Raw genomic sequence first — 26968 nt, 5'->3', positions numbered from 1 at the left:
CCACCCTCCATTAAGAAAAAGATTACGGGGCCTCCCTGGTGGCGCAAGGGCTTAAGAGGCAACCTATGAAGAAATTCGCAGCCTCTGCAGCATGAGTTCTATCTCCCAGCTGGCCAGGGAGCAGCCCACAGCATGCAGCAGACCTCTCCTGCCTCGCCCCCTGCTCCCCTCAGCAGCGTGTTTCAGTCAATCTGCCTGTTTGTTCCCCACTCTGCCTCTGGTGAATCCTCCCACCATCCACACCTCTGGCCTGTACCCCAGTTCTTGTATGCATAAATAAATAAATCTTAAAAAAGAAAGACAAACACTGTATAATTGGGACATTCATAACGACGTTAAGGGAGTCAGAAGGATGGTGCGAGAAAATTATGAGAAAATGGTGCCTATGTATGCCAAGAAATTAGGTTAATATCCTAGAGATGAAATGGACAAAGTCGTAGACATACACAAACTATCAAAACTGACTGTGGAAAATATTCTTGCAGTTCCTCAAAAAGTTGAACATTGAATTATTTTAGTAATTATGCTCCTGATTGAATTGGGAGGAAAAAAGTATTTAAACAAACACTTGTATGAATATTCACAGCACCTTTCACAATCTTCAAAAGGTGAAAACGATCACCTTTGAAATGTTCTTCACCAGATGAAAGGATAAACAACGACTATTGTTAGGCTATAAAAAGGAGCGAAATCCCCAGGCGCAGGTCCCAGAACTGCAGGCAGTGGGGGATGGGGAGCAGGGAGGCTTCGCTGGGGATTCCCAAAAGACCCCAGAGGCTTGTAAAACTGGACCAGTTTCACCACCTGCCTGCAGTGACTCTTTGGGTGAGGTATCCAAAATATTGTGGGGGTTCAGGTACTGGAACCCAATGAGCAACGCAAGGCCAGGCATAGGAAAATCTGTCCATCCTAGATCTCCTTGGAGTATCCATTCATCACCCTACTCCACACATTCCAAGAATCGCCTTTTGATAGTTTGTCATCTGAGATCCTGGTGTGTCTAACAATCTCTGGTGTGAATTCAATAAATGATGTTAAAGGCTTCCGTCGTGTGTTTGCGTGTTTATTAGTTGATATAAGTCTCTTCAGCCCAACCACCCCCTCTGGCACGATAACATCATCGGTGCTTAGCAAAACGTTGATCAAATAAATGAGTGAATGGGAGAACACAATCATTGTACAATTTGAGCCTTAGCTTTGTCATCTGTTGGCCATGTGACGCAAGAAGGGCGACGTAACCCGTTTTGTTTTCCTAGCTCATAAAGGGTTCAAAGCAACTCACAAGTGCACGGCTCCCAAGAGGAAGTACTCGCTCAGATATATGCCCAGGCCCCCAACACACGCTCCTGTAAACTCCCACCCAATGAAAAGACACGACCAGTGTTGCTTTTTTTTTTTTTTTTTTTTTTTAATAAAGAAACCCTTTATGGCGGACTCTCTGTAAAAACAAAGCGGGAGGCAAAGCTCATTTCTATTGGAAGCGAAGGTAGCGGGCGAGAATTTGCTGCGCTGGCGTAGGTCCTGCGTATTGGGTTTCAGCTATTCTTTAACACTGAGCTGTCGGCAAAAAAAAAAAAAAAAAAAAAAAAGTATAAAGAAAACATATATATTAGAAGCCGAAAGTGAAAAATACGAGACTCCTCCCTTTCTATTTTTCCTTAGTCCCACCAGGTGCCCATAAACATATGCACAAGGTTCTCGGGGCGATAGCCACCCCCAAGGCCTTGTGCCTTGTGTGGACGCTGCGGGCAGCAGCAGCCTGCGCAGCGCGTCGGTGATTCCCTGACCTTGGCGCGCTTCCGCTGCCCGGTTTGGCTGTTCTGGAGCTCCGGGCTGCTGGAGAGACCGCAAGGGCGTGAGAGTCAGCATATAAAACCCGTACCGAGAGCTGGACGCACACAACGCCATGCAGCAGCGCGTACTAACGAGGGCCTCGATACTCACGACGCCCATTGCGCTTGCAGTCTTGGCATGTGGCAGTTCCTCTACCTCTAGTGGCTAATCGTTTCTTATCAGTCCCGTTCTCTGAACACGCTTCTAAGTATAGCTTCCCTTCCCAGTTACCCTTCATTTTTTTTTTAAGATTTATTTATTTATTTATACAAGCACTGGGTACAGTCAGAGGGTGAGAGAATTCACCAGAGCGAGGAACAGAACAGGCAGACTGACGAAGTAAACTGCTGAGGGGAGCAGCGGGCGGCAGGAGAGGTCTGCGCGCCATGCGGGACCCTCCTCCGGTGGCTGGGGAGCAGCCGGGGATTGAACCGGCGCCGCAAACACTGGGTACAGTCAGAAGTGCGGAAAGGCGAGAGAATTCACCAGAGCCAGAGCGGGGAGCAGAGCAGGCAGAAGGACCGAAGTACACTGCTGAGGGGAGCAGCGGGCGGCAGGAGAGGTCTGCGCCATGTGGGACCCTCCTCCGGTGGCGGGGAGCATCCGGGGATTGAACCGGCGCCCCGGAGGCTGCGGGCAGCTCCGCAACCCAGCGGGGCAGCTTCGCAACCCAGCGCTCAACCACTGCGCCTCCGGGGAGGCCCATTCTTAGCCATCACATTAGTCGGCCAAACGCGCTCTCCGAACACACATTCCCAGAATGTGCGCGCTAGGAGGGCAGGGCTCTCGTTTTGTCTGGTTGGTTTTTGCGTCCCACTTAGAACGCGACTGACCACGTAGTAGGAACTTAACTAAAAAAATAAAGGAAGGAAGGAAGCGCAGAAAGAAGAGAGGAATAACGGAAAGTAGGGCAAGAGTGCTTGGGATCAATGTTTATTTAATTCGCAGGATGACTCAATTTATTCATCTGCGTGTGGCCCAAGTCAAACGTCTAATTCTCCTTCCACGTGGCTCCTCCTATTTCTTGCTCCGCGCAACTCGAAGGGCCCAGAGCAATCTTGAGTTGCAGGAGCGAGAAGGCGAGCAGGCTCCAGAACTCTCTTCTCTCCGAAGGCGCAGCTTTCAGCGCGTCTGCGCTGTCCACCCAGTACGAACCTCTCCACGGTCTTTTCCCCAAGGCCCAGGAAACTTAGTCCCCCATCTTCGGAACAACAATCGGATAAATTTCAGTGTTTTCAAGCTAGCGGTTTACCTTAAATTCGTGTTAATTTCGTATATTGTTAAAGTCTTAGCGCTATCAAGCTGTGGCCAGCCACTGCGGCCTGAGTTCCAACCCCCGGCCTGGGAGTTAACAACACAGGTGGCGCGGGCGGACCCCTTCTGTCTCCCCTGCTGCCCCCCACAGCAGTGTATTTCAGTCGATCCGCCTGTTCTGCTCCCCAGTCTGCCTGGTGAATCTTCTCCCGCCCCCCCATGGCCTGCACCCCAGTTCTTGTATTCGTAAATAAATAAAAATCAATCCTTTTTTAAAAGATAGAGAGCGAGCACAGAGAACCACTCCCTATCTCCCTCTCTTGGGACTTTTGAGGGGAGAGCTTAAGAGAGGGTTTGTGTTCCCCAGAGAGTGCAGCAAATCCCTGCGCGCGCCGACTATGCGGGTTGGAGGGGCTCTCCATTGAGGATGATCTCAGACCCCGGGACAGTTTTGGAAAAACTCCACCACAGAGAGAACAGGGTAGGATTTAATAGCGTTTTGCAATAAAACTTCCAGATGCAGCCACAAGCAACCGATTGTGTGGTCCAGCGACCTAGACAAGCTAACGGGGAATCATGGCCCACACCTTGTTTAGAGGAAGACCCACGACCCACGGAGTCTTCATTGCTCCACTATCTAGGTTCTGAGTTGCAGAGAAGAGTGTTTGCAGGGAGTGGGGGTAGGCTAGGTTTGGAGATGGGCTTTAAGTTGCATCAGCCCATCTCTGGCTATTGCCAGCCTGGGCGGCGCGATCCGAGGACTGGGGTTGGCCCATCAGTCAGCAGGTTGTGAGCTGAGGTCAGACCCAAGACCTTACTCTCCCGGGGCCAACTTGGTCTTCCGAAAAGGAGTGCAAGGGGGGAGGGCGGAAATTCTCAAAATTCAAACTGTTGTATTAGCCCCCTCACCTGCGGAATCTTCCGCAGCGTCCATACCTGCGGGACCGCTGCCTTGGGTGGCCCCAGCGGCCGCGCGCAGGTAACTGACCACATCCTGGTGGCCACACGCCTCAGCCAGGTCCACGGGCAGGCGACCCCAGGCATCGCGCACATCCAGGCGCGCGCCGGCCTGATGCAGCGCCTCCAGCGTGTCCAGGAAGCCCTCCCGGGCAGCGTCGTGCACGGGTCGGGTGAGGGTGGCCGGGTCGGCGCAGTTGGGATCCGCACCGTGGAGCAGCAGCAGCTTGGCCACGCGGACGCTGCCCATCATCATGACCTGGCAGAGAGAGAGCAGAGTGGTTAGGCTGGGGACAAGCGGCGGAGGTAGGGTTCATTTAAAGAAGCTATATGTAAAGCCCCTACTCAATCCACTTCTCAGTACAAGTTTTATTCCACTGTGTTACTTTTGCGGAGTTCCGGCTACACATACAGAACACTGCCAGAGGCACAAACAGCGAAATGGTGAGGGGCAAAATGGCGTTTACTATATAGCCTTTTTTTTTTTTTTTAAGATTTATTTATTTATGCATGCAATAGCTGGGGTACAGGCCAGAACATAACTTGAAAAAGAGTGGTCTAAAAAAGAAAAAAGAAAAAGAGTGGTCTAATACACAAGAAAAAAAATTTTTAAAGATTTATTTATGCACACAAGAACTGGGGTACAGACCAAAGGTGTGGGAGGGTGAGAGGATTCATCAGAGACAGAGTGGGGAATAGAACTGGTAGACTGACTGAAATACACTGTTGAGGGGAGCAGCCGGCGAGTCAGGGGAGGTCTGCTGCGCCATGTGGGTCATCTCCCTGGTGGGGGATCAAACTCATGCTGCAGTGACTGCGGGTCGCTTCATATTGCTGCCATCTTAACCCTTTGCACCACCAGGGAAGCCCCTACTATATAGCCTTTTGAGGTGAAATTATGCAAGGCCAGGAGATGTCCTATATTTCACTGCTATATATTAAGCCCAGAAATAGATCATTGTTAAAAACCAACAAATAAACCAACGCCTTGATTCTTGCAAAACTTTAAAGGTACCTTAGGTTTTTGGAATGTTGGATTTGACATATTTTTGTATACAATGAGGTTAGTTTAACCAGCCCTGAAATTCTTTCCTGTGATAAGCTGAATTATGTATCCTCTCTAAGTCTATGCAGTGACGCCAAAGCTATGAATACATTGTATTACATAGCAAAAGGGATTTTACAGATTACTTACTTTTAGTTACATTCTGTATGTATTACAATTTACTTAATTTGTCCAAATCAAGGAACCACAATATAGTCTACCATATTGATTCTGTCCTGGAGAAAGCAAAAATGATTTAATTTTCAAAAGGACCTAGAAAATATAAGCCATATTACAGCTGCCCCCCAAAAAGAAAAGAAAAAATGCTTACAGTGTATTAGAACAAATCACTATTTTAAAAGATAAGATGGGAAAATTTTCACACTGGCATTACTTAACAGTGTCCACAGTCATACAGTTATTAGTTAATAGTGCCATAATCATCCACAGTGGACAATCCATTTCACTGACTATTCCAACTATGCACTTGTTTTGTACAAGACACAATATATTATGGGGTCAATTTCCAAATAAAAGGGTCCACCCTAAGGACACCACAATTCATACAAACATTTGTGCTTAAATCCATATGTTAAAAAAATTATCCAACTTTCTTTTTTCTCTTTGTAATTAAACAAAACAAATAATTGAGAGTTCTAGCAATGCCAGAGTTATTACAACCTTTCATAAAACCTGTTCTTGGTAGAAGTCAACATCCATGTCTGTATCCAATATTTGAAAATGTAATAGGGTAAAAAAAAAAAAAAAAAAAAAAAGGTCTTCCAGGGCCTCCCTGGTGGCGCAGGGGTTAAAGACATCAAGGAATGGCTATATAAGGTATGCTTCACTGCTGCATCAGGCGGATGCCCTGGAAGTTCCGGGAGCAAACCATGTACCACAGCAGATGTCTCTTTGCCTTGCTCACTGCTCTCCTCAGCAATGTATTTCAGTGGCTATGACTGCTCTGCTCCCTACTCTCTCTGATGAATCCTCTCATTCCCCCACCCATCTCTGGCTTACACCCCAGTTCTTGTATGCATGAATAAATAAATCTTTTTAAAAAGGTCCTCCATTTTGGGCATAAAACTGGTTTTAAATGTTATTATACTTCACAGTATTAAAGGTTGAGGAGTAACCTAATATTTAAGTATTTAAATTATAATGCAATATAAAAGCAAAAAATAAAATCAAACAAACATTTGTGCTTAAAGCCATATGTTCAAAAAATTATCCAACTTTCTTTTTTCTCTTTGTAATTAAACAAATAAAGTCTCATCTAACGTATTCCAGAACTCAAAATATCAAATTATTAATAGTGCATGAATTATTTTTAAAGGAATCATGCTTGTTTTGCTTCTACAACCACTCAACTCAAAAACTCTGCACTTCATCCCCTCAGCAGTGTACTTCCGTCCTTCTGCCTGATCACATCCCTGCTCTGGCTCTGGTGAATTCTCTCACCCTCCCACGCTTCTGACTGTACCCAGTGCTTGTATAAATAAATAAATAAGCAAATAAATAAATCTTTTAAAAATAAAAAAAACAAAACTCTGCACTTCATATCCCAAATCATCTCAACTTTTAAGGCATTTTGTTTTGTTTTTATATCTATTCGTTAAAGTGTATAAAAGTCATCCTATGAAACACTGTTTTGGAGAGGGAAGATTCACATCAAGTTTATGAAGTCTCAAGTAGTTGCTTTCCTTTTGCCTTATAATATTGGAGCTTTTGCAATGTGCATTTGTATCATATAAGTTTTATTTTTCAGAATCAGAAACGCTGTTTCAAGCTGGGGATAAACTAGGGTGATTACTACCAGAAAGAATTCATTTCAAACTGAGATTTAGGAAGCTAGTGAAGGGTTGGGGTGAGGAGAAAAAACCCGACCATTCTGCTCTCCCTCCCTCCCAAGCCCACTGGGGGAGGGGGGAATAATGACGTTTCTGAACAATGAGGAATTAAAAACGCTATCAAAATAATCTATATCAAGTAAGTTAAGAATAATAAAATAACAGGCGATACACCCTGCCTGGGTAGCCACGCTGGTAACATTTATTTCAGGAGAGATCACAAGAATATTTTTCTTAACATAAGTATTTCTTAACATCTTGCAGCAAACATATATTTTGGGTTAAAATAAAAACAAACACAATAAATACATAGCTGTGAATAATTTCAATCGACGTTTATTTCAACATACGTAGATTTCGCAGGGGAACCCCCCCTCCCCCGCCAAGCTAGGAAGTTGATCAGCTCCGTTCAGAGGTCTGGGAGTTCTAAGTTTCTAAGTCCCAGAAAATCTTAAATTGCTTTAAACTCTTGCGTTTCACCTCAACATTGATAAATTTTGCATCTGATCTGCTCGGTCTATATGAACACCAATAGGCTTTCGCTTCCGATCGTTACACCGTCTACAGATCTGCGCCCCACGTGCAGCCCGGTTCCTCCGAAGGCTTCCAGAGCCCCCAGCGCGCCGCCCCAAGAAGGTCTCCAAAGCCAGACCCCATTTGAAAACCCCTTAGGAATTCTCCCCTTTATCCGGAATCGAAAGGCCAACTAGGTCTGACTCCCTTACAATCCCAATCCTCCAAAACAACCCATTCTTCTCCTTCCAGCAATTATCTGCAAACCCACCTGAATCGGTCTCCGACCCAGATGGTTTGGCGCGTTGGGCGGCGCCCCTGCTTGGAGCAGCGACCTCACTTCTTCCACCTGGCCCCGGGCGGCCGCGGAGGCTAGCAGGTCAGCCGCGTGCTCCATATTGCTCCCAGACTCTCACCCCCTCGCTCCCTTCCTCCCTCCCCCCTGCGCCACCCCAGCTGTCTGGTCTGGTGACTGCCGCTCCGCCCCTTCGCTCCCCCCGGCGCAGCGGAGCCAGCGCTCGCCAACCTTGCCCCACCCCTGGGTTGAATTTTCTCTCCAATCGCGCGATGAAAATGGCACCCCCTGAAGTTACCCCTTGCAGAAGCGCTGTCACCGTGGACAGTTCGCTCTGCGACACCCGCTAGAAGCGATCCCGGTTCGGAGCCGGACCAGGCTGTGCAGAGGCCAGCAGGGCCTGGCCTCCTACCACCTTTCGGAGCAAGCGCAGCGCCTCTAGAGGACTATGAGCTCCTCCTTCATAACTCCCTTTTTCTCTGCAGAGGCACTGCTGTGTCCTCCGAGGGAGCTGACCCTCTTAAGTGGAAAATTTCTCCCTCGTTTCCTTCTTGCACGGTGCAGCCTCGAGGCTCTGAAAAGCTGCAAAGCATTCCCAGCTGCCAAGCTGAAATCACGGTGCTTGCCGTTGTAGGCAAAGTCACGCTTCCTCTTTAATCAGGAGGGCGGACTGTTCCGGCCGTTGGGAGCCCACAGGAGGCCCTTCCCTTAGTTAACGTGTTAACGCTCCGTCCCCCACCCCAACCCCAACCCCACGTTTCACCCCTTGGGTTCCCGCGCGCGGAGCCCACCGCGTCGGAAATCTTATCAGCTCAGACTTTCGATTTGGAGAGTTTGCCCACACTCTAAGAGCTAGAAGCTGAGCTGCATGATGATCAAGAGGCCAGGCTCACACACTACCCTGGGGTCGCACCTCTCCCTACACCTCTCCTTCCTGGAGAAATCCTACAATTTCCTAGTTATATAGTGGGGGTGGGGTGGGGTGCTGCATGCGGTCTCCACTATGTCATAGCGTCTGCTATGTACTCTATGCCATCTCTGTTCACTTCCTGCTCAAGCAGGACTGGGCAAGCCATATAATTCAAAATGCTTTAATTTTAACCTGATGCGTAGTTATAGATAAGTCATACATTTTCATCTCAGTTTTTAACCCATTAAATAAACATAGAATCAGCCATACCTATCTTAATCGTCCCAAGGTCATTTTAAAGATAACTTAAAAGTGTATTATGAGTAAGGCAGCAGATAACTTTGCACACTGGTGCAAAACAAGTGTGATTTTACATCTATGTGAGAATTAACAGCATCTTTATTAAAGGCATCTCTAGAGTGGCCTCAGGCCAAATGTGGAATTTGAATCTCAAGAAAACAATCATTCCCTAACTTGCTGCTTTGTAAATGTTTGCTTTTGTATGCAGAGAAGGGTCTTTAAAAAAAAAAGATTTATTTATTTATATTTACAAGCACTGGGTACAGTCAGAAGAGCGGGCGGGAGGGTGAGAGAATTCACCCGAGACAAAGCGGAGAGCAGAACAGGCAGACTGATGAAATACACTGCTGAGGGGAGTAGTGGGCGGCAGGAGAGGTCTGTCGCACCATGTGGGACCCTGGCCCGGGGGCCGGGAATCGAACCTGCGCTGCAGAGGCTGCGGGCAGCCTCTGAATCGAACCTGCGCTGCAGAGGCTGCCGGCAGCTTCGCAGCCCAGCGCTCAACCGCTGCGCCACCAGGGAAGGCCCCGGGTCTTTTTTTATTTTTTTAATTTATTTTTGTGTAGAAGTACTGGGGTACAGGTCAGAGGTGGGAGAGAGATGTGTGTAAGAGGATTCACCAAAGACAGAGCAGGGAGCAGAACAGGAAAATTGACGGAAATACACTGCTGAGGGGAGCAGTGGGTTAGACAGGAGAGCTCTGCTGGCCAATATGTGGGTTAGCTCCTGGACAGAGGATGGAACTCAGGCCATCGAGGTGATAGTGTGGAGACCTAACCCCTTGGCCACCAGAGAGGTCCCAGGAAGGTCTTATGGTGAACAATTTATATATATTTGTAGTGATTTAGCCAGTTGAGAAAACTAAAAGATCCATCTGGTGTGTGTGTGTGTATAATGACGTATGTATTATTATATCCTCTGTGTAGATGATTGAAAGCAGAATAAAGTATCACTTGCTCAAGGAGGGAAGTGGTGAAAGTAGACCTGGGGCTCTCATTTCCTTACATGATAGATATCAATATAACATCTATACACACCTTATAAGGCATGTTTCAGGAGAGACAGAAATAGAGACAACAGGAAATTCAAATTTACCAAAAAAAATCATGTTGACTACTATCAATTGAAAATGAACCAAGTGACATATATTCTTCCTATGGGATAGAGAATATTATTTTTTCTTCATAAAGAAATACAGTGCTGGGGCCTCCCTGGTGGCACAAGGGGTTAAGACTCAGCACTATGAAGTTCTCCACAGCAATTGTAGCATAAGTTCAATCCCAGCCAGGGAGCTAACCCACCTATGGCACAGAAGACCTCTCCTATCTGCCTGCTGCTCCCCTCAGCAGTGGATTTCAGTCAGTCTGCCTGTTCTGCTCTCCACAGTGTCTCTGGTAAATACCAGTTCTTATATTCCTTATATTCCTAAATAAATAAATCTTTAAAAAAATACAATGCCTATGTATTGATAGATGCACAAGGAGATGGAGTTCAAACTCAAGGTTCCCAATTAGTTCTGTCTGAGATGTCCACACTCTCTCCACTAAGTGTTCCTGTTGACTGATTTGTACAATTGGTGGACAAGCCAGCAATGCTCCCTTTACCCTGAGAAATGTGCCCTTAATAAAGCTGTAGATCCTGGACTAAGGTGACAGACCCTCTTATGAGGAACTATGGTGCTTCTGTAGAATTATTCTTGGGTAACAATATACATAATGAAAGAAATTTGGTTCTTCAAGTGCTCTCAAAGTCACTTAATCCAATCCCCTAATTTTTGAATGATTTCCCCCCTCATAGCAGCCCACATATTTATAAAAATAAGGAATAAGCTATATAATGAAAATGAAAAATTACATTACCCAGAAGCAATAACTTAAAATTTTGAAGTGTTTCATCCTACTTTTCCCCAGCTCAGTTCTTGTGATTATAATACAAACTTGAAATTCATTTTCCCTCTCACTTATCATTAAAGAACTTTCCCAAGTTCTGCAAAATCACTTCATAAACACCATTTTTAATAGCTACCATATCTTTCATTGAAAAAAATATGTTAGTTTCTTATCAATACTTTTCTTGACAGATATTTAAGGTGTTTTTAATTGCTACAATAAGTTGGTGTGGTTCCCAACTATGAAGTCAATTTCAGTTTCTAAAAGTATAAGCTCTTGACAGATATTGCAAAAGTGCTTTACAAAAAGTCACAACCTTGATTTGTCATAGTTACCCTGTTAATAAGTATTTGCTGCATTCCTGATCTCAGACCCATATTCTTTCTATGGCCTCAGTTATTTACTCTGACTTGGACAGATATGATTGTTGGGAATGTCCAAAAACCTTGGAGAACACATAAATTCAGCTTGGGAAACAGACAATCCTAATCCTAAAATAGACCAGATCCCTCATTTATCAGCTCTTCAGGCTTGAATTAATTATACAAACATCCTGAATTGCCTTTCCCTACCTCTCAAAGTGGAAAAAATAAAATATACTTCACATGGTTATATAAGAAATAAAATATCAGGGTCCTCACTGGTGACACAAGGGGTTAACAGCATTTGAAGCAATCCGCAGCCTTTGCAGCAGGTGTGATCCCCAGCCAGGAAGCTGACTCAATTAGGTGCAGCAGACCTCTCCTGTCTCACCTGCTGCTCCCCTCAGCAGCGTATTTCAGTAGATCCCTACTCTATCTGCTCCCCACTCTATCTCATGTGAATCTTCTCACCCTCCGCATCTCTGGCCTGCACCCCAGCTCTTGTGTGCATAAATAAACCTTAAAAATATAAATTAAAAAAAGAAATAAAATGTCAGATATAGAAAAATCTAGGCACATAGTAAACTCTCAATAAATGGAACTTTCTCTGTTTGGAGAATATGTATGAGGTATCATATTCACTTGGAGAATATTACATAATATTCATATTATTCAACAGTATGAGTATCCTCCCCTCCTGCCCCCCCCAAAAAAAAGTGTCTCTGGTTCATAGTTTTTTGTTGATTTTGATTTTCACTTTCTTATAGTTATTCATTTTCCTGGTCCCTTATTTAAGTTTTCTAGATTCCTGCTATGAGTGAGACCATCCGGTATTTTTCTTTTTCTTGCTGACTTATTTCGCTGAGCAGGATCCCTTCCAGCGCCATCCATGTTGCTGCAAATTGCATGTGTTTATCTTTTTTGAATGCTGAGTAATATTCCATGGTGTATATGTACCACATCTTCTTGATCCAGTCATCTATTTTTGGGCATTTGGGCTGTTTCCAAAGCTTAGCTATTGTAAATAGTGCTGTTATAAACATAGGGGTGCAGGTGCTCTTTGGAATTGATGTTTCTGTGTCCTTTGGGTAAATACCTAGGAGTGGAATTGCTGGATCATATGGAAGTTCTATGTTTAGTAGGTCCAGAAATCTCCGCACAGCTCTCCATAGTGGTTGGACCAGTTTGCACTCCCACCAACAGTGCAGAAGAGTTCCTTTTTCTCCACACCCTCACCAACATTTGTTGTTGCTAGTTTTTTTAATATGTGCCATTCTCACTGGTGTAAGATGGTATCTCATGGTAGTTTTGATTTGCATTTCCCTGATGACAAGTGATGTTGAACATTTTTTCATATGCCTGTTGGCCATTTGCATTTCCTCTTCAGAGAAGTTTCTTTTTATCTCTTCTGCCCATTTTTTGACTGGATTATTTTCTTTGTTGCTATTGAGTCTCATCAGCTCTTTGCAGATTTTTGTGATCAGTCCTTTATCATTAGTGTTGTGTGCAAAAATGTTCCCCCAGTCGGTGGTGTTTCTCTTTGTTTTTGTTATTGTCTCTTTTGCTGTGCAGAAGCTCTTTAATTTGATGTAGTCCCAGCTGTTTATCTTTGCCTTCACTATCACTGCTTTGGGTGCCAAATCAACTTCTTGTTCAGTATTTTTTTGTTTATTACTGTGCATTCTGGCAGATATCTTTAGTTTGAACAAATAAACTCCAAAAACTTTCAAAAGGTTAATTCTATGCGATTAACCTATGTTTAACAATCATAGGTTAATGATTAATTACCTATGATTAATTCTATGTTGTTTTAATTCTAGCCCCCTGAGAATAGTGCTTCTTTGTTGGCTCTCTTATAACAAAAGAACTTCCAAGAAAACTTTCATTAAATGATGGGAAATGACAATAGTGTGTCACTATGTTAAATATTTCTCTGCATTCAATGCAACTCACCCTGCCCATTGGTGTACAGGTTAAGTATGAGATACAGTGGAAAAATTATAGGCAATACTGAGGAATTGTAAGTAACCTTCTCTAAACTTCTTAACCTACCCCTTTTTCCTTCTCCATGGGTAGATTTTCTCCTTCCAAGCACTTATTGCCTCTTCACTGCTAACCATGAACATATATAGTATTCCATTTCTACTTAATGCAGAGGATGCACATTCGTGCTATTAGACTGCAAAGATACTGTTGATGTTCATATAAAAGTAATAGTGTATTTAGTTTTCATTCTTGGGGTAGAGTTGAGCGCTCATGATTGACTGGGTTTAATGATGGAGGATACTCTAGTGTCAGGGGCATCCTCTATGGTAAAGTTTTCCTCTTTCAGTGGAGAAATGTTTGTCTTCCTCTTCACAACTATCCTTTAAAATTAGCCCACCTTCTTGAGGGTGTATAGCTTTACTGCTTTGTTTCTTTTGGGGGCCTTTCCTGGATGTCTGAGAGTTGTGAAATCAATCTCATGATATTGCAAAAAATCATTAAATTTTTTTCTTGTATAGGGGCCTCCCTGGTGGTTCAGGGGTTAAAAACAGCACTATCAATTTATTGCCAGCCACTGCAGCATGAGTTCCATTCCCCAGCCTGCCTGGAGGTGACCCACATGGCGCTGCAGACCTCTCCCGTCTTGCAAGCTGCTCCCTTCAGAAGTGTATTTCAGTCAGTCTGCCTGTTTTGCTCCCCACTCTGTCTCAGGTGAATCCTCTCACCCTCCCACACCTTTGGTCTGTACCCCAGTTCTTGTGTGCATAAATAAATCTTAAAAAATTTTTTTTTCTTGTGTATTAGACCACTTTTTTTTTTTAGACCACTCTTTTTCAAGTCATGTTCTTCACTAATAGATGATTAAACTCCTCTAGAAGGTATAAATAGGAAATGCTACCTTATTCATGTTTTAGCACCTTTTACGTATGGATTGATTGATTGATTTTTAAAGATTTATTTATTCATACATAAAAGAACTGGGATACAGGCCAGACCCGTGGGAGCGTGAGAGGATTCACCAGAGACAGAGCGGGGAACAGAACAGGCAGGCTGACTGAAATACACTGCTGAGGGGAGCAGCAGGTGAGACAGGAGAGGTCCGTGGCGCCACGTGGGCTTCTCGCTGGCCCCAGGGATCCAACCAGCGCTGCAGAGGCTGCGGACACCTTCACAGCGCTGGGGCTCTACCGCCTGCGCAACCTGAGGAAGCCCTCCCCTATGGATTTAATACGTTTTCCTTTGACTCTCTGGATTGAGGGTATAGTTTTATATTTTCCTTTCTTACAGGTAAGACTATAACTTCCAGACTTCATTTTACAAAAAGGCAATGATAACAATACACTTTATAATTATTCTGTACCAATTTTATATACCTAAGTCACTTTTGCCCCAAAGGATATGTTTAATAAATTTTGTCTCTGATATTCTGGGAAATATGAATAAGTGCTGATCACTTTCCAAAGCAGATATTTTGAAGGCTTTGATGATGACGTCAATGTTTCTGCCTTTCCTTCTATCTCCACACACAATTTTCATACCAAAGAATTTTAGGAAATTCTGTGCCAAAACTATGAATACAAATATTTAGACTGTAGCAACCATTCTGAAGGAATTAAGGTTCTAATACCTCAGTGGTCATTCCAGAAATTTTTGTTCTGGATTATTGAATTTGTGGACAAATGGAAAGCATGTTAATATTTTTTCAGTGTTCTAAAACTAATCTGATATCTTAGAAAACAGAGGTTTGTGAATATTGTTTAATATCTATTTAATGATTATGAATACTAAAAGAGTTTAAAGTTATTGTAAAGACCAGCAAAGAGGGCCAGGAATTTGAATAAAAATTTATTTTTGTTATGATATGTATATTTTTTAAAGTGGAGTTCAGGAATTACCAGCTACACTGCACCATTAAATTCTTGTTAAGCAGGCATTTACTGTAAAAGGAAACTAATGTGCTCTTAGGGGCACATTAGTTTAATTAGGTACTTTAATAATAGCTGACAAATGTGCCAACTGAAAGTTTACAATGTATCTTTTTTTTTTTTTTTTTTAATAGAGGCATGTTTTATTTCTTTCTTTCTTTATTTGTTTGTTTGTTTGTTTATACATGCACTGGGTACAGTCAGAAGCACGGGAGGGTGAGAGAATTCACCAGAGCCAGATCGGGAAGCAGAGCAGGCAGAAGGACCGAAGTACACTGCTGAGGGGAGCAGCGGGCGGCAGGAGAGGTCTGCGCGCCATGTGGGACCCTCCTCTGGTGGCTGGGGAGCAGCCGGGGATCGAACCGGCGCCGCAGAGGCCGCGGGCAGCTTCGCAACCCAGCGCTCAACCGCTGCGCCACCGGGGAGGCCCTACAATGTATCTTTACATGTGTTATTTAATGTAATTCTTTTAGATAAATAAGATAGGGTACCCTCCCAGGTTTAAATGAGAAAATGGAAGCACTTAGAGTTTTAAGTGCTTGGTCCTAACCACACACTAGCAAGAAATTATATTTATACAAGTGGTGCATTCCAAGACATGATGTTTCTCTACTCTGTGCTTCAAGTATGCTAACATACATTGGGTCCCCATATACTGCCACTTACTTCTCTTAGAGTGGGAATAAACAACCCATTTAATATTCAAGGGAGTTTTTAGTTTGTTCTATTTGGGAAAGACATAGATTTCTAAGGAAATTAATCTCCTTGTTTTATTATGAGATTCAATGACTTTTAGAGCTCACAGAACTTCAGTTATTGTATTGCTTTATTTTTTATTCTCTTGGTCAATATAGATTTACAGAAACATGTTCAACCAGTAAATCAGAAACCAAAGGGACATATAAAACTACAATTAAATAAATGAGATAGAACCAAAACTCTCTAAAATATATATGTAAATTGAAATATGCATAAATATATAAATAACATATACTAAATATCTAGCTATCCACATATATGTGTCATTGTTACTCCATAGGCAGTCATACATTGGTAGGTGAGTATTATCCAAGGCAACAAGCACACCCACAGTCAATAGCATGAATTAACCTGTCAATGATTCTTGGCAGACCATACAACCTATTTCAGCTCAGTCTCCAGTCCATGAAATAAGAAAAAAAAACCCTCAAAACATAAGGATAATGTGACAACTAAATGAGGTAATGAGGTAGACATGATTCATTACTGTTAAGCTACTTATTTATTTTGAGGGAAAAGAGAAAGCAAACTTGATCATGTGTTTCTGGAAGCAATTTTCAATTTCTTTTAAAAATCATCTGGCACATAAAACATACTCAGTTTTACCTATTCAGCATGTAAGTTGAATGGAGAAAAATTCCAAGTACCCCATGTTCTATGGACATTTAACAGTTATTTCACAAAGAATTTTAATCTACAGAGTGGGAGGATTTGCAGTTGAGGGGGGAGAGTCATTGTTCTTTGGATGGATGGCTGCTGTTTCTTTAAAGTGGTTGAAAGAGTTGTATGACTGCTGAGTCAGTCGATCTGGCCTTCTGAGAATCAGAGCAAGAAAATGGTGGCACTCAAAAAAAAAGAAAGCAAAACTGGCTTTTTCCCAATACATAAGCAAGGTCATTGGTGTTACATTAGACAAGTTGTAGTTTAAAAACAGAAAAACTATGATTATAATTTGAGAGATATATTAGTTTTTCTTAGAATTGCAAATTATTTTTAGCTTCTATTATTCATATATAGTTCCCTCCTCAACAATGTACCTTCACAGAAACACAAAGATCTGTTCACCCATATGTGTTTTATTCTGTATGGCTACATTTTGCCTTGATCTCAAGTAAATATAATTTAAGCCTGTGAAACATTTTATGTTTTGTATTTTTCCTCTCTTATGTAATTTCCTCTCTTGTGTTACATTAGACAAGCTGTAGTTTAAAAACAGAAAAACTATGATGATAATTTGAGAGATATATTAGTTTTTCTAAGAATTACAAATTAATTTTAGCTTATATTATTCATCTATAGTTCCCTCCTCAACAATGTGCCTTTACAGAAACACAAAGATCTATTTCATCCTTAAGTGTTTTATTCTGTATGGCTACATTTTGCCTTGATCTCAAGTAAATATAATTTAAGCCTGTGAAACATTTCTATGTTTTTCCTCTCTTATGTAATTTTAGGCTATTATGGTTACCAACTTTGCTTCTGGTTCAGATAATGAAATGAAATGAAAAAAAAAAAACCCTTATTTATCTATCTATGTTCTATCATCTATCCATCCATCCATCCACCCATCCACCTACCCACCCACACACCTGATATTCATCCTGCATAAACAAGAGTAAGTATAACAATATTTTCAAAAGACATATTATAAATGTCTTGTGTGGAAATCTTCTGTCCTGTGCTACAAGCTTTAAAGCACAAATATCCTGTTACATCCTTGCTCCTAAAATAAAAATCTAGTATCTAAGAGATAATCTTTTCCAATTCTGGAGAAGATAATAATAAGGTATCTCCTTCATTTGGTGAAACAGCTCCTCTGCTGATTACTGATTGTCAGTGTTCTTTCTTGACCCAAAGTGTGACTGACTCCAAAATTTTGATTTTATTTAAATCTCTAACTTACTAAGCAAAAAGTAATGCTGAAAAAGCAACATTGGCTATATATATTTGTTAAATAACATCCCAGTGAGTCACTTTTAACAGAATCACCCCCAAGTGCTTGTTGAACATGTAGGTACTGGTGAATCTTTCAATCCGGTTCTCTGGGAGCCTGCCCGGGAAAGCATATTTTAAGCATCAGCCTAGAAAATGAGGCTGTTGATAAACTTTGCTTTATTTCTTTCTTTTCTCATACTTTTGTGCTTAAATTAAGAATGCAAAGGAATATTTATTTATAAATAAATACATCTATTATAAATAAATCTATTATGTCTAATACGGACAGCACAATTTTTTAGTTTCAGTTGACTTAAGAGAATGAGTATATTTGTTCATATAGTTCTGAATCTACTCAAACCTTTTTCACTTTAAAAAAAAATTCTCTACTGGCTTTCCAACCATTTGGTAAAAATTTTGTGAAGGGAAAGGGAAAAAACAGCTAATTGAAGAACTAAAAGGTCACTTGAGATAAAACTGCTACATCTTCATGAACACAGCTATTATGTTACTTATAAAAATGAAAATGAACTTAATTCTTTTTTAAAAGACCTCTGATGCACTGGAAATTCAAATTTTGTAGTAGCTGGTTTTAAATTGTTCCTTTTTATTCCTTCTTTCTGATCACTTGATTCTGCCCAATTGCAACAATCATTTCACAGCTCTTAAACACTGCAACGCTCGGAGATTTCTTCCATCCTCCCTTCTTTAAAAAAAAACAAATGCTTTAGACAGTAAGTTCAATTGTTAACACAGTGGTAATTACACCACAGTAAATCCACTGGTTAGGTATAGGCAAGATTGCCTGATACTAGTGGAAACAGCGCGTAGGATATGGTGAATGTGGAGGTCCTCAATTGGCCGGGAGATTTGCTAGGATGGAACGGAGTCTTCCATTCCCTACGGAATCGTCCTTATTTATTCCCACATTTTCCTCTACTGGTTGTTTTACTGTCACAGAAGTAGATTTTGTAAGTTACTGACATTTTTCATACTAGCAAAGGATTTCATTTGAATATTTTAACTGGGGGTGGAGGTGGAATTCAAACGCGAGGAAAGCTGCAGTGTAAGAAGGCAATTGAGAGACATCGACTCCGGAAAAACCACCGTGGGTCCTTCTCTCCACCCTTTTGCACCCCAGACAGAGAAACAAAGAGAGCTAGGCCTTTAAACATGCTTTGGTCTATAGTATGGTGGAAGGGAACAGAATGGAATGGGTCCCTAAGTCTTGGAAATGCACGAGGAAATGTGGAAATGCCCCTGGCCTGACACTGACCTACTCGGTTTTCTCCCCTCCTGAAAGGGGGTCTAGCTAGTTCCCAGCTGGGGAGGTGACCTAGAGATACCCCCTCTCATACCTTGCACTCCTCCAGAATCCAGTCTCCCGCTTACTCCCCGACCCAGTGGAGTACCAGTCCTGCTTCACGTGCACCCCCGGGCTGCAGTTACAGTTACTCTGCTCACATCTCACCTGGGGAAGCTCTTGGGGTGAGGGGCAAGTAACACGGGAGGCTAAAGGCAGAAGGAGTGTGTTGACCCAGTTAGGTGAAAAGGACCCGTATTTAAACTCTTGCCCTGGTGGCGCAAGGGGTTAAGACGCAACCTATGAAGCTGTCCGCAGCCACTGTAGCACCAGTTCGGTTTACAGCCAGGGAGCTTCCCCACAACGCGCAGCAGACCTCTCCGGACTCGCCCGCCGCTCCCCTCAGCAGTGGATGTCAGTAGATCTGCCTGTTCTGTTCCCCACTCTGTCTCTGGTGAATCCTCTCACCCCCCCCCCCCACACCTCTGGCCTGTACCCCAGATCTTGTATGCATAAATAAATCTTTTAAAAAATAAATAAACTCTTGCTAGGGGGGTTTAATCCAGCGGCTTAAGAAATCACCCAGATCCGCCGCCGCGTTTCTAGAAGTTGAAAGGGTGGGGGACACCAGGATCTAGGAAGCTGGGAGGTGGGGAGCTGAGGTCCCACCAGCTTGGAGTCTCACTTCCTACCTGAGCTCTCTCTGGGGGTGCTGGGAACGCTCCAAGAGAACCTATTCCCTCGTGGGAGGCGGCGAGCCTGACGTCTCGCCAAAAGGGCTGGGGGAAGAGACCCCCCCAAAAGAGGGCACTAAGGTCCAGAGGCCTAAGCCCCAGGGACTTGGAAACGGGTATATCCTTCGTATTTACCCCACTTACCATATATTTACCCTTTATTTTCAAACGAACTATGTTGTGAATAGGCATCTCCGGCGCCTGAGAGTGCAGTTACAACCCTCTGTGGAGCTTTCCCCAGCTATTAAAACCACCTTCCTGTTTAGGATACTTGCACAACTCAGCTTCCTTACCCTTTTCACTGCCTCCCCATCTAAGGTTAAGCAAGCTCTTAGTTGATTTGTACTGGGCCCTTGGGTTTTTTTTTTTTTTTTTTGGCAGAGGCCTTGATACTTGATAATAAAGTGGGTTTTATTATTAGTATTTTTTTGTTTTCCTTTACTGGCAATCATCACAGCATTTTGGAAAACTAAAAAATATAACAAAGAAATTAAAATCAGCAACTCTTAGCCCTCCATCTTGAGCAAACCATTATAAATATTTTAGTACATGAACAGTGTGTGTGTACATGGACTTAGAGGAAAAGGGAAATAAAAGAATAACAGTTGTTTAGTGTTTTGAATCTTGCTTTAAAAATTATTTTACCTTGTATTCAAATTATTTATAACCATATGACCTGGCAATTCCACTCCTAGGGATCTACCCAAAGGGCACAAAAACATTGATTCAAAAGACCACCTGTACCCCTGTGTTTATTGCAGCACTATTTACAATAGGTAAAACCTGGAAACAACCCAAATGCCCAAAAATAGATGACTGCATCAAGAAGATGTGGTACATATACAAAATAGAATATTATTCAGCAATCAAAAAAGATAAACTCATGCCATTCACAGCAACGTGGATGGAGCTAGAAGGAATTATGCTCAGTGAAATAAGCCAGAAGGAAAAAGAAAAACATCGGATGGTTTCACTTATAGCAGGGATATAGGGGAACCAAATAAGACATCAGTGTAAAAAAAAATAATAACAATACAAAAGGCAACAAAGCAAAAACAGACAATTATAAATCAGAGACATCCTGCAGGGGAGGCTGAGGGAGAGGGATCAGAGGGAGGGAGGGAGGAGCACAGGGGACTGAGGTGATGGTGCAGGGGTGCATTGGTGAAGGAAATTCTGTGGGAACTACACCTGAGGGGGTGGGGGAAGCAAATATTTTTTAAAAACGAACAATGGTGTAAAAACTATTTTTTTAAAGAAAAAGAAGAAAAAAATTATTTAAAAACATGAGTACCCACAATTTTCCAGAGTCTGGAATACTCCAGATCATAATGCCATAGTATAATTGTATGGTCATTTAAAAATACCCTATTGCTAGAATTCTGGCAAATTTCAATTTTGTGCTACTATTTATGTGAATTTATCTTTGACACACTTTTTCTTTCCTTAAGATGATGTCTACATATGGGATAACTGAATAAAAGTGTACAGATATTTTAGAGGTTCTTGATACACACTGAAAATGTCCTTGCCAGTGAGGTGATTAAAAGAGTGCATTAGGGTCTCCCTGGTGGCACAAGGGGTTTAAACACAACCTATGAAGCTGTCCACAGCCACTGCAGCACCAGTTCGATCCCCAGGCAGGGAGCTATCCATATGGCACAGCAGACCTCTCCTGACTCACCTGCTGCTCCCCTCAGCAGTGTATTTCTGTCATTCCTCCTGTCCTGTTCCCCACTATGTCTCTGGTGAATCCTCTCACCCCGCCCCCACCTCTGGCCTGTACTCCAGTTCTTGTATGCATAAATAAATAAATTTTTTAAAAAAAGAAAGTGCATTAATCTTGTCAGCCAATAAACAGACACATTATTAATGATCAGGTATGTGAAAATCAGAATTTAGAGAATAACTTTTTTTGAAGCTATTTAATATTATAATTGTATATTTAGAAAATGAAAGAATGCCCACTGTCGATGTAATTGAAATCTTAGAAATAACAAAAACTTATAAAATTGGACTTTGCAACAGACTGAAGGGTTCTCTGGCTTAGGGTGTTTAGTGTGAAGGCAGCAAATGAAATTGTTATGGTTAGCAAAAGGTACTAAATGTTTTAACAGTGAAAATGTTGGGCGGACAAGGCTTCAGCTTTCTTTCATGAAAATATAGGATTATTTACTGATAGGATTATTTACCTGTTGCAAAAATGATTTAGCTTAATTCTACCATGGTGGTTACTTGTAATGAATTAATATGTAATCAGCAGACGTGCAAAATATGATGAACATTGACAGTAACTAGCTATGTCAATCGTCCCAAATTTAGAATGACAATGGACTTTTTAAAATTGAAGAGTACCCTCAAAAGTGCATGAATATTATAATTTGATTTCTGAAAGGGTTATTGTTCATTCAGAACATAATATAAGCTGGGGATCATGTACATGTTGAAAATAATAATTTATGCTAACTCGACAGTGCTTACCTTGAGAGGACACTCTGCTGGGATAGGACAACCACTCCCCAGAATTCCCAAACAAATAAGTATCTAATTTAATAAAAAATTAATATTTTATAAACCCACCAAGATAGAAGTAGCAAATCAACTAATGTAATTAATCAGGCACATGTGGATAAGAAACTACTAATGTGGAACTTTATTATATACATTTTCCAGTCATGTAAAATAAACTCATAATGAAAATATGTCATTTTATGTATTTGTTTTAGTATACATTTATTAAATATAATATACCAAATGCAATATAAATATTATCCATAATATATTAAAATAAAAATATATACTTCAATATATTTTATGTTACTTAAAATATGTTAATAACAACTTACATATTTGTTTTAATACTAAATAATTCATACCAATTATTTTTAACACCATGATGATCAGGGACTTATATGAGTCTTAAAATATTTACCGTCTGCTTAGGTTATTAAACTGATACAATCATAGATTTAATATATAATATGAAATATATACACATCATTTACAACTAATAATTCCAGGTATCTATATGTGTATAATTTCACCTGTGGGCGAATTGCATATATTTTCAAGACATATTCTATAGTATCTAAGTCATGTATTCTGCCTTTGGAAATTTTTTTCTTGAAAATTTGGCTTTTTGTATGGTCAACGCATTTTTAAATAACTTTGCATATCATTCCTGAAAACTGACTTATGTCTAGATAACAGGAAATAAATGGCTCCTGTAAATGAACCTACCATTTTTATATTTTAACATTTTATACAATAAATATACTATAAAATGAATATTTTCTCTAACTTAAGGTTTGAAACTGTTTGGGACAGTATCCTTATTTTTAGCAGAAGACAGAACACCAGTGATGAATCTGAGCAGATCACATCACATTATTATAATGTGCGCTTTTAAATAGAAAATCCGACATTGATGCCACAGATTTCTAGAAGCAACCGAATAATTTAAATAAAATCGCTTTATAGAGAGTACCATTAGCAACTATGATGTTAAAAATAATAGTGGCTAGATGTTTGCTGCTAAGAATAAAGCACTATTTAAAAAGCCAACATTTTGTGAAAGTTGTAAAATGAACTAAAATAAGTCCAGCAACAGTTCTTAACAAGCTTATACTGATTCTTACCTAAACTTTCATAATTATATGAAAATGTATTTGCTCTATATATTGTAGAGTTTTGCCAACAGAAAATGCACACCTAATTAAGGCATCCAATTAAGCACTGATAATTTTAATAGTTTAACATTTACATGTAAACTTTTTCTATTAACATTACAATAAAAATAATCCCCTCTGCCATCAATTTTACTTTTTAAAAAAATTATATTACTGGGGAAATGATGCCGCAGGGAATGTCTCAAAATGAAGCCTCTTTAAATTGTTTTTACCCACTTGGGTGGAAGGGGAAGCAAATATTGTTTAAAAATGAACAATGATGTAAAAAATAAATAATTTAAAAAATTGTTTTTACACTTGGTATCCGAGGTTTAATTCAGATCGTATATATTGTAACTTGTACACATATTTCAGTTATCCTGGTAATAAGAAATTACACCAACCTTGTAAAGATTGATCAGATGTTAGGCCAAATTACCTAGGATTCTGTTTTTTTAAGAGGTAGGCCTCAGTAAGGGAAAAACAACAACAATAACAACAAACTAATTCCCTCCCGAGCTGATTAAAAGAGGATCGGCTGGGACTGCTCAGATTCATCACTGGTGTTCTGTCTTCTGCTAAAAATAAGGATACTGTCCCAAACAGTTCCAAGGCCAGGCCCAGTGCACTACGAAAATCTGTCTATTGCTAAAGTGTTGTTACTTTAGCAGTTACTGATCCTCGCATCAATGACTATTTAGGGAAGACTTCAATCGCGTGGAGGCCTCACCCTTTTCGGGTGCTGCACTACTGGAAGGCGGGAAGATTGGGCGGGCAGGAAGGCTGGGGAGCAAAAAGGCGGCCTTCAGAAAAGTAGGACCGTTAGGAGCAAATTTCCTCCAGGGCCAAACAACAAAGTACATTTCTTGTATTTCTTTTTTTCTTTTGTCTCTTTCTCTCGAGAAAATACACCTTGTATATTTCTTCTCTCTCTCTCTCTCTCTCTCTCTCTCTCTCTCTCTCTCTCTCTCTCTCCCCCCCTCCCTCCGTGTGTGTGTGTGTGTGTGTGTGTTAACTGACTCCCACTTAGGAGATTCTAGGAAATTCAGAGGTGACTGGCTTCTAAGGTAGGTTTAGACACTCCCCCGGCCCCCCCTAGAGGTCCATGCGGTTTGGGCGTGCAAAGGGGAGACCTGTGCACTTCTCTAACTGTAACCCTATGGGGGGAGGGGGTAGAGGGAAAGCAGGCGCCTCCATCCCGGGTAACCACAGCCTGTTCACCTCGTCCGAAAGATGATTTATCTGTACATTAAATCACACCAATCGAAAACGTCCGAGGGCCGATCGCGCCGGGGGACTTTTCGAGGCCTTTCCTACCTGATCTTCTGGGATGCGGCTGCCGTGCTCTGAGCTGGTTCCTCACTAGCATCAGCACGAGGCCCACAGCGGCCCGCACACTCCGGGGTGCCCCCTCTCCAGAGGGCCGCGCGATCTGCACCACGAAAGTCCTCACTAGCACCGGGCAGCCCGCACGCCGAATCCGCACCGTCACCAAGAACCTGCGCACCATAATCCTGCTGCCGCCTCTGCCGCCGACCTTTGCGATTGCAGCGCTGCCTTTTTGGAGTCGGAGGTAGGCACCGTCGCGTCCGCCCCCTGGGCAAACGGAGACCACGCGCCGCCCCCAGCCCATCCCCGCCCCGCAGGCGCACAGCGCGCTCCGGGCGCGCGCCCGGGTCCCTCCCCTCTCCGCCGTCTGCGCAACCTCCGAGGATCTCTGAACCGTTCTGCGCCCGGCGATCGCGGGAAAGGCGGGCCGCGCGCACACCCCCAGCGCCCCAGGTTCCTCTGGGTCTCCACCCTGCCGGGTCTTTCCCGCCTTGTCAGCGCGCCCCCCCACCTTGCCACCCTGCGCGCGGGTGAGCCACGCGGTGCTGCCCCAGGGCCGGACGCAAACTGCATCTCCAAGCAGCCCGCCCTCTAGCAACATCCGTCACCTGACAGCACCAGGAACCGCCGCGTTCCCCGGCGTCGGTCCTGCTCGTGCCCCCGCACCCCTCCGTCCCTTCCTGTGTGCCGCCAGGCCTCCGCCGAGGGGCTTCTGTGTCTCCAAACCGAATCGTTGCAAAGAGAAACGGAAAGAAAAGCAAGGTCGTCTCGCTGCCTTCTGCCCCATTCAGCAGGCCGGTTGTCAGTTTTGAAAGAAATGGCGCTCCGGTCCGTTTCGAGGTTTGGAAAACGAGCAGAATTGAAGAAAACTGCTGCCTGGAGCCGACGCGACATCTGGACACTGCGCGGCGGGGGCGCCTCTGGAGCAGTTAGCGGGGCGCCGGACCAGGTAGGCGGAGCCGAACCCCCAAACCCGGGGTCCCTGCTGAGTCTAGGCGCCCCTGACCCTCTTCCCAGCTCTCCGCGTTGCCAAGGGCGCAACGGGCAGAGAATCCCGTCCGTTCAGCCGGGCTGTTTTTATTTTCGATTTAAAAGACGCAGCCGAACGCTTCCTCTTTCCTCCTCCCGCTGCGTTCCCCTCCCCCACCGCTGCTCCCCGCCGGTCCCGGACTCCCCGCTTTCGCTGGTTCTCAGGCCGGCGGCTGAGCAGCCGGCACCTCCTCCGGCCTAGCGCCAGGACACCCTCTCCTCGCGCTCCCGGACTTCTCAGCGCAGTGTGTGTCCCTACCCCTCCTCTCCTTCCTCTCCCCCCTCTTTTCTTGCACATCACTGATTCTTTTCTTTCTGGACACGCTCCCGTTTCCCCCCCAACCCCCCCCCCCCGCCCCGCTTTCCTGCGTGGTCCACTCAGAACAGGATAAGCCGGGGAAGGAAAGGAAGGCGCAGCGTGAAGGAGGGGGTGAGTCGAGGACACTGAGGAGGCCTGACAGCGCTCAGCTGCCCGGGGGCAGAGCGCGCCTGGAGGCTCCGGGTGCTTGGGCAGCGCTGGGCTCCGACGCGAGCTCGCGGGCGCTCTGAAGGCGGGAAGTCGAGCTCAGCGCACGCCACTTGCCGGCGGGCTGGGCTGCCCCGGGGCCCCGACCTCCCCGGCCTGCAGAAGGCTGGAATCCGTCGAGAATCTTTCGCGGGGCGCGCGCCCCGGAGCTGGCAGGGGCTGAACAGATGGCGTGGGGCTAGGCCCAGCCTTCAGAGCCCCAAAGGTGCCCTCCTGGCAGTGGCTTCTACGTTTGGCCTGGCCTCGTGGCCTAGCTGCAGAAGTGGCACCCTAGGCTGCCTGACGCATCAGACGCCAAGCGCCTCCCTGGCTGGGCAAGGAAATGGAGACTTTTGGGTTTTCTAAGTCCCGGTATTGGAACGCAACAGAAGGACGAGAGGCAGGGCTCTGCCACCTCTCTAACCGGCACCAGTCTCCACCCCCAAGTTGGGTGAAGTGAGACTTAGAGACCACTCTTAAGTAGCCACTCCAAATGTTTATCTCGATTCTCACAAATGCATTTCTGCTTTCTCCGGTGGTAAGATTCATTCGGTTTACTTGAGACCCAAGCTGAAGGTGCTTGCCAC

General features: G+C 43.4%; 1 protein-coding gene across 3 annotated transcripts; it reads right to left on the bottom strand.

Moving 5' to 3' along the window:
* Positions 1–1534: 1534 nt before the first annotated feature.
* LOC119231948 (cyclin-dependent kinase inhibitor 2A-like) lies at positions 1535–25093 on the bottom strand. 3 transcript variants are annotated; one of them, XM_037493787.2, is made up of 3 exons: positions 24836–24867; positions 3997–4303; positions 1535–1557 (listed from the first exon to the last, which is right to left on the bottom strand). In XM_037493787.2, the coding sequence occupies exons 2-3, from the start codon at positions 4298–4300 to the stop codon at positions 1547–1549; spliced, it is 315 nt and encodes a 104-aa protein (XP_037349684.1). In that variant the 5' UTR covers positions 4301–4303; positions 24836–24867; the 3' UTR covers positions 1535–1546. The 3 variants fall into 3 exon arrangements, with proteins under 3 accessions (XP_037349684.1, XP_037349685.1, XP_054545170.1); XM_037493788.1 differs by lacking the exon at positions 24836–24867 and adding an exon at positions 7724–7855; XM_054689195.1 differs by lacking the exon at positions 1535–1557 and having other exon boundaries at positions 4069–4303; positions 24836–25093.
* Between the last annotated feature and the right edge of the window lie 1875 nt (positions 25094–26968).

Source organism: Talpa occidentalis, unplaced genomic scaffold, assembly GCF_014898055.3.
Source record: "Talpa occidentalis isolate TD23 unplaced genomic scaffold, MPIMG_talOcc4v2.1 talOcc4.7, whole genome shotgun sequence".
In the NCBI taxonomy this organism is placed as follows: domain Eukaryota; kingdom Metazoa; phylum Chordata; class Mammalia; order Eulipotyphla; family Talpidae; genus Talpa; species Talpa occidentalis.
Note: the sequence above shows the minus strand (reverse complement) of the source record. Positions and strands in the feature narration are given on the sequence as shown.